The 8,179-nt window shown below is 60.2% G+C and overlaps 1 protein-coding gene across 2 annotated transcripts; it reads right to left on the bottom strand.

The window, feature by feature from the left end:
* Positions 1 to 4,365: 4,365 nt before the first annotated feature.
* On the bottom strand, positions 4,366 to 8,179 carry CRYBB2 (crystallin beta B2). Of its 2 annotated transcripts, none has more exons than XM_014944807.1 (6): positions 8,072 to 8,179; positions 7,182 to 7,252; positions 6,319 to 6,437; positions 5,260 to 5,434; positions 4,801 to 4,943; positions 4,366 to 4,678 (listed from the first exon to the last, which is right to left on the bottom strand). In XM_014944807.1, exons 2-6 carry the CDS (start codon positions 7,230 to 7,232, stop codon positions 4,510 to 4,512), a joined length of 657 nt encoding a protein of 218 aa, XP_014800293.1. In that variant the 5' UTR covers positions 7,233 to 7,252; positions 8,072 to 8,179; the 3' UTR covers positions 4,366 to 4,509. The 2 variants fall into 2 exon arrangements, with proteins under 2 accessions (XP_014800293.1, XP_014800294.1); XM_014944808.1 differs by having other exon boundaries at positions 4,399 to 4,678; positions 5,302 to 5,434.

Below are 8,179 nucleotides of genomic sequence, written 5' to 3' on the forward strand. Positions count from 1 at the left end.
GGGGGGGGCATGGGTGGCAAGTGGCAGGAGACCAGCATTGCCAGATGGCACCTCCCCAGCTCGCGTGGGACGGAGGCGATCTTGTGCCTTTGAATAATTTTTTTTTTTGATTTTTTAAATTGAAAAAATTGTAAAAAAAAAAAATAAAATTTCCCAGCATGTTTCTCTCCGAGCCAGTGACGGCGTCTGCTCAGCCGCGCTGAGGAGCTATGCATTTGGGGTGACCACATCTCCCAAAATCCTGGGATCGGTGGGCACGTTTCCAATCCCCCCAAAAGCCAAGGATGCTTCTCACCCAGATGAATCACCTTCACCCTCGAACCCAGCCCTCGCTCCTCAGTTCGGGTTGTGCAGCTTCAAGTGCCAATCACTGCCTCTTGCTACTTGGCTGTTTTCCTGAGCTAAACAGCCTCTGAGCCTCCAATTCCTGCTCCCCCCACCACGTCCTGCCATTTCTACAGTTTTTCCAAAAGGGAAAGGGGAGGTGGAAGGAGGAAACATCCCAGAGGAGGACACGCAGCCGGAGCGAGCAGCCCACGCTGCCTTCTCCAGCCCCACGCTCCTGGGTGGGGGATCCAAACCTCTGGGAAAGCCATAAGGGGCTGAAAAATGAGAGAAGAGGAGAAAACACGAGAGGAGCTGACAGCAGTGCCTCAGCTTTGCTCCCCAAGAGCTGAACCCTGGTTTTCCCTGCCCCCATGGCACAGCCACCCCGTGTGGGGTCAGGGGATAAGGGGGTGCCCTGTCTTCTGCCCCCCTACCAGGAGCAGGGGTGGGTTCCATGGCTGGGACACCAGCAAAGGGTGCAGTGCCTGGCCATGCCATCCTGACCACACACCCCTGTCTGACATCTCCCACCTCGGTGTTTGGCACAGGGGGATGTGACACCTGGCTCTGCCCTGGGGACCACAGGGACGGGCTGTCACCCCCCAGCGAGGGTCTGCTCGCCTTCCCCAGACCAGACCCTGCTCTTTGCCTCTCTCTCGGCCAAGACCCTGCCTCTGGGAAGACTGGGAGATCTGCCCACCCTGCCTGGGCAGATGGCTTCACATTTGTTATCCATGTCTGCTTAAAAACGTTGCCAGATGGGGAAAGTGGCTCTCTCCGGAGCTATCCCTGCCCGTAGCAGTCGGGAGCAGCAGCGATGCTGGGATCCTGACCAGGGAATAACGCCGCTGCCACCCGGGAGGGGAGCTGGGGATCCACCAGCAGCACGTCCGTGCTCAGTCCCAGCTGGCAGCCACGGTGCCCGGTAGCACAGGGAGTGACAGAGCCATCCCTGCAGCTCAGGGTCCCTCCATGAGCAGCTGGGGGCAAGATGGGGAGGGGGGAACGTGGTGCTCTGCCCTGGGCAGGGACACCTCCCACCACACCAGGTTGCTCCAAGCCCCCTCCAACCTGGCCTTGAACCCCTCCAGGGATGGGGCAGCCACAGCTTCTCTGGGCAACCTGGGCCAGGCTCTCACCACCCTCACACCAAACAAGTTCTTCCTAATATCCAATCTAAATCTCCCCTCTTTCAGTTTAAAACCATTCCCCCTTGTCCTGTGGCTCCCCTCCCTGACCAAGAGTCCCTCCCCATCTCTCCTGGAACCCCTTTAGGGACTGAAAGGGGCTTTAAGGTCTCCCCAAGCCTTCTCTTCTCCAGGCTGAACCCCCCGAACCTTCTCAGCCCCCCCCCTCACAGCAGAGGGGCTCCAGCCCTTGGAACATCTCCTTGACCCTGTGACTTCCTTCAGCGAGGGCAGGTTCTGGGGATGGGGCCACCACTGAGCAACTGTGAGACAGCATGGGAGCAGCTGCCACACGCTTGGTCAGGAAAACATGTCTCCTCCTACACAACCCCCTGCAGAAACCACCCACTCCAGTGCTCTGCCATCACCCCACAGCAAGCGCGGTGCAGCCCACCCATGGGTGCAAGGTACCCACCTGGGGGTCAGGTCCTGCTCATGCCACAGCCACTCTGTTTCCTCCCATCTCAGGCTCAGGCCACGAAAGGTTGGGGCCAGCAACGAGGAGTGTCACCCTGGGGAGGTGATGCCACCAGCCAGGACCTCAGGGTAGGGGTCAGGACATCACCAAATCCCCTTGTCATGGGCACCCAGGGCTGTAAGGTGGCCCCTAATGCCCCAGAGGAGCAGCCTGAGGTCAGAGCCTGGAAAAACCCACCCCAGCAGAGCTGAAGCTGCATCGAGGTGACCTGAGGGCACCCACCTGAGTGCAACCAGCCACCAGATGGGGAAATTCCCCCGACAAGCCCCAGACGAGCTGCATCTGGGCTCATTCACATTTTCCTCTTCTGCTTTCAGTGCTTTTCCCCCCAGGACTCCCCCCACGCTCACACCCCGGGCTCTGCGGTCCCCAAGGGGGCTGCCCCAGGTCTCTGCTCCCCACCTCGCTGCTGATTTTAGCAGTTTGCACCCCCAGAAGATGCTGTTTCTCACTAACAATTCACAGCCAGGTGCCCAGAGGAGGCAGAACTCACCCATCAGCAGCAGGGGGTGGGGGTGTGTGTGTGTGTGTCACTACTTCCCCTAAACCCTCATTTTTCCTACAACTACAAACCCTACAACTGAGACCTCATTTGTAGGTCTCAGTTACCTACAGATCACATATGATCAATGAAAAGCTCCTCTCTCCACCCTGCCGGCTCTGCAAGCCTCACCTGGGATCTCACAATGAAACCGGGATCTCTGTTTGGATACACGTCATTCCCAGGAATCCTGATTCAGCCCGAGCTCTATTATCAATACAATTAAAGTGAACTTGAGCCGGCGTGTAGAGTTTTCAAAAGCACTTACGTGACCTTAGAGGCTGGGGCTTATTTTCAAAAGTGACTTGGTGCACTCGGTAGCCTAAGTGAATTGATCTCTATTAAATTGTTGCTCCTGTATGAATTAAATGCTTTTGAAAGGGAAGTTGGGGCTCCTTAGGCATTTCTGACGAGGTTGCTAATATTATTTAGGCACAAATGTATCAGACCTCAGCTAGCACAGAACTGGGGAAGTACCAAGTCTGATTTTAAACCCTCGTTTTTCACCAGAGATGTTCAGGTCTGGGATCCTCCCAAGTTTTCCCCGTGGAGGGGGATGCACAGGTTTCCTCGGTGCTGCCGAAGCACGACTCGCTCGGGAGCTGACATTTCATAGCAGCGTTTGGCAAATGATTAATTGGGATGCTCGCCCGGCGGAGCTGGGCTCTGCCAAACCCGGGGATTTGTGCCGGGCTCACTCATCCCCAGTGCAGCACAAACCAAACATGGGGGATTCGGGGGGGCAAAACCACCAGCTGCCGATGGAGGGAAGGGGGGTGCATCCCCACCTCCCTGCAATTCCCGGTTTTGCTGGTGTTCACACCAAAACACTGTGGTCAAGGAGCTCCAGGAAGGTCCCTTCTCCCCAGGAGAGGAGCACGGCAGGAGCTAGAGCAGAGTTTTCTGGAGTATCCCATCAGATGCCCATCACCAGGGCTGGGAAGCTGCCCCCCAACCTCTGCAGCCCCCCAGACTCCCGCAGCCCCCCACCCCACCAAGCCACTGTCACCGTGGCCATGTCCTGCCAGTGGAGGGGACAGGGACAGCCCAGCAGCTTCCACCACCACCATCCTGCTGAGCCCCGGGCAGATGTTCCACAGCTCCATGTCCCCATCTATGAGAGTAAATAAAGCGTTATTCAGCATTATTAATGCTGAAATAAAGCATTATTGCTGATTATTGGTTATCATGCTTAATAATTAAAGCAATTATTTAGCTTAAAGGTGTCCTGGCCAGGAGGGTAACCCCCCTCCAGCCTTCAGCGCACCCACCCTGCCCCACCACAGTGCTTTGGGGACACTCCTGTGTGGCTGTGGAGGAGCTGCTCACCCTTGGCCATGCCCCCCGCAGGACAGGGCTGAGCCCCCCAGCCATCATGGTCATACCAGACCCCTCCAGGGGTGGTGGCTGTGGAGGAGGTGAGCATCTCCTTGGATGAGTTTAAGAGTTGTTTAGATGTGGTGTTGGGGGATGTGGTGCAGGGGAGAACTTTGTAGGGTAGGGTAGATGGTTGGACTCAATGATCCCAAGGGTCTTTTCCAACCTAGATGACTCTGAAAGGTCTCTTCCAACCTTGACCAGTCTAAGATTCTATGATCTCCCATCCCTCCTGCTGAACCCCCAGCTCACCTCCAGTTTGGTGGCCTATCAGCACCAGCATGGCACTGGTGATGAGGGGGTGGCACTGAGAGCATTGGGGTAGCAACAACGGCCCCCCCCTCCCCACCCAGGAGCACGGAGTCAGGACAGTCACCCCCTTGGTGGGGGGTACCTCTGTGCCACCCCCCCTCCCATACCCCCCAGGAATGGAAGGGTCAGAGCCAGCACTTTGAAACTCCAAGCTTTATTCAGTTGCTTCAGCAGCGGCGTGCATCACACGGGGGGGGAGACGGGCGTCGAGGCCGCAGAGGGGGGGTTCAGCGGCGGCCAGGGGAAAGCTTGCTCCGCTCCCCGCACCCCGGCGTGGGCCAGGGGCTCTAGTTGGTGGGGTGGTAGGCGCCACGCTGGTGCCACTGCATGTCCCGGATGCGCCTGACCGACTGGATCTGGGGGTGCTGGGCGCCGAAATCTGAGCTGTCCTTGTAGTCCCCCTTTTCAAACAGGTACTGGTAGCCCCTGTAGCCAGGGTACTGGTAGCCCACCCACCTACCAAGGCAAACAGGGAGAGAGGGGGGGGTCACACACCATCACCCACGGGCTGAGGATGCTCAGCCGCCGCGGGATGCTCCGAAATCAGGCAGGTCCCACCACCCACCCCTGGTACTCACGTGCCGCTCTGCACCCGCACGGAGGAGACCTTCTCCTGGTAGCCATGCGCATGGAAGCTGGGCACGTCGTCGTCGATGATCTCGATCTTCTTGCCGGTGAAGCTGGGGTTCTCGTACAGCACGATCTTGTGCTCCTGGCTGTCCTGCAGCGGGGAGAGCAGAGACGGGGCGTCAGCGGCAGCCGGTACCCAGGGCTGGGAGGGAAGGGGGGGAGGGGGGCAAAGCCCAGGGCTATGGGGAAACCGAGGTGAGGGGCTGGCACCGTGTGCCACCACCCCCACCGATGCCAGGGTGGGGGGGGGTTGTTCTGCATCCCCGCATCCAGCTCCGGGAGCCGGCGCCTGGGTGGGCACTGCCAGACTTACCAGCAGACGTCCTCTGCTCTGGGGTCACCTACCACTGCCCCCGTCCCCCACGCTCCCTCCGGGGGAAGGCTGGGCGAGACTTCTGGCTGCAGACCTTGGTCTGGCGGGTGGGTAGTGGCTGTCTGGGTGCTCTCACCACTTTGATGGGTCTCAGGGAAGTGATGCTGTCGCTTCTCCGGCTGTTGGTCCAGGAGTCCCAGCGGGGGTACTCCCCCTTCTCAAACACAAACTGCTCCCCTTTGCAGCTTGCCTGCTCGTAGCCCACCCAGCTGGAAGAGAGCAGGGGGACGAGCCTCAGACGGGGTGGCAGCAGCAGCAGCAGCAGCACCCAGGCACCCACCCCGGCAAAAGCCCCCCGGCCGTGTCCCCCAACAGAGCACAGACCCCTCTGCTCGCTGGTGGAAAATGGAAACGAGCCCCGTGGTGCCCAGTGAGGTGCCAGCAGTGGTGCCACCAGGGTGGGAGAGGGCAGCCCTGCCTGCAGAGTGATGCCCCTGGCCTACGGCACGGCCAGTCCCACAGCTCTGCTGGCAACCACACCACAGAAGCACCAACGTTGTCAGTGTGGATGATCAGATGTGGTGGCCACCCATCCCTGGTCCCCGGGGACTCTGAGAAGGATGGGATCACCCACACATCCCTGATGGGGCTGTGCTCCTGCCCTCCTGTTCCTGGGTGCAGCACACCGCTGGCCACAGGCAGAAAACCCACCCCGGAGCATCCCCAGGCACTTTTTGGGAGCTCCCTGACTCTCACAGCTCCCAGTCTGGGGAGCTGTGCTCTCTGGGAGCACACAAAGGATCAGGATGGGGAAAGGAGGTGCCACCAAGGGGTGCCATCTCCACCTGCACCCCAAAAGAAAGGCACCAAACTGGGGGTAACACCATGATCCATGTCCATGCCCACACCCCTCCAGCTCCCCTTCCACCGAGCAGGGTTGGGGGACACCAGCCTGCCCAGGAGACACTGTCACCCCCTGCTCACCCCCTGGCACCGGGCACCCACCGGGACGAGGTGGGGAAGCAGCACAGCAACGTTGGCTGCGTGAAATCCAGGGTACGGTGCAGGTGCCAGCAGTGGGGACACCCCCTCCACGTCCCAGTCACCCCACACCGCCACAGCATCCCCTCCCCAAAGACCTTCCCACACGTACGGTCCAGAGTGCACGAGGATGGAGCCCACTTTGTCCACGCCGGCTTCCTTCAGGTTGGGGCAGGCACCGCTGAGCTCATGGCAACGGCCCTGGAAGTTCTCCTGCTCGAAGATGGCAATCTGGAAGGGAGTGGGGGCCTCAGAGCGGGGCTCACTGCGAGGTGGGGGCACACACTGTCCCCAGTCACCAGCTCAGCACGCCTGCTGCCATCCAGACCCCATGCTGCCCCCCAAAACCTGCCTGCCGGTGGCTTTTAACCAACCCACGAGCTTGAACTAACGCTTCCATCCCTCTGAGTGGGCAGGTCTGGGGGGTCTATGTGTCCCTGTGGCGCCAGCCCAGCACCCTGGTGGTGCTCGGAGTGGGATGCCTGCGCTCACACCAGGCTTCAAAAAGCTGAGTGGCTCCAGCTGGAGCATCCTGGCCGGACACAGGGAGCAGGACACCCAGCACACACGGGGGGAGGCACCAGGGCAGCCCTGGGGACCGAGCGCCGCCAGCTCAGCAGGGATTTCATGGGTCAGCGGGGCGGCAGGGGACAGATCTGCTGCGTCTGCAGCAGCGCCAGGAGATCAGAAGTTGATCCGTTCCCACCCCATCCACCTGCACCGGGGGATGCCGGCAAAATCCCGAGCATCTCCCACCCCCCATCCCTCTGCGAAGGGCTCAGCGCCGCAGCGGCGATGCTCAGCACCAGCCAGGAGCACCAAGGGGTGGTGGCCAGGGGCTGCGTGGTGGCAGCTCAGCTGCTCCCAGCCCAGCCGGGGTCCCAGGACATCCCGGGAGGATGAGATTTGGGTGCTGAGTGAGACTTGGGGGTGCCCTGGCCCCACCGCAGAGCAGAGGAGAAGCCACACACTGACCTTGGAGCTGGCTTGCTTGGAGGCTGGCATTTGGTGCTCGGAAGCCATCATAGGTTGGGTTGTCTGCTGCCCTGGGAGGAAAACTCAGAAGGTTAAAATCTGCCACCGAGGATGTGCCCAGCGCTGTGCTCACCACCCCACATCCCATGTCCCACGTCCACACCCCACAGCCCACCCAGGGCTTGGTCCTTGCTGCTGAGTTGCACGGAAAGGGGTGCTGGGGCTTGGGATTGTGGCCGGGTGGGCACAGATGGGGTGTGCTGGGACCAGTTCCTGCTCAGGGCTGCTTGGCACCACTTGCTCGTGGAGAAAACCTCCCCAGGCTCAAGCCAACGAGGAGCCCAAGTAACGGAGCCAGCACGGCATCACCCATGATGGCACCTACAAAGGGTCTCCAGCCCAGAGTGAGGGGATCCACAAACGCAGGGATCCTTCCTGGGGGAGTCCAGCCCCCGTGGCCGAGGTTTTTCCTTCTGTCCCTGCTCAGCAAGTGACAGCTGAGAAGCCCCTGTCCCATGCTGGTGGTGATGGGGAGAAGCACCAGGGCTCCTACCACCAGCCCTGGCCATGCAAGTGCACGTGCAGGGTCTCCTCTACAAAGAACCCTCATCCTCAAGCCCAACGAGACTCCCCTGTCCCAGCAGGCTCCAACCCAGGTGAAAACGGCTCATTCCCAATTAAAAACACCTGGGCCATGGCCAGGTGGTAATACTCCTCAGCTGGCCACCCGGTTTGGGCTGTAGGGAGAGGACTGTCCCCCACGGCTCACCCCCTGAGTGCCCGCACCCCGCTTGCCACCTCCGCACCTCTGCCCGGCACCACGGGACGGAGCACGGGCACCGGGGGTCGGGAGGAGGCAAAAAAGAGGGCGATAAATAGAAAAGTCTTACCAGTTACACCAGTACCCGCTTGAGCCAGTGAAGGGCTGGGGCCGAGAGGTGGAATTTATACCGAGCCGCAGAAGAACGGTGCCAAAACTATTTACAAAATAGTTAAAG

This window comes from Calidris pugnax, unplaced genomic scaffold (assembly GCF_001431845.1).
Source record: "Calidris pugnax isolate Ruff unplaced genomic scaffold, ASM143184v1 scaffold139, whole genome shotgun sequence".
Lineage (NCBI taxonomy): Eukaryota > Metazoa > Chordata > Aves > Charadriiformes > Scolopacidae > Calidris > Calidris pugnax.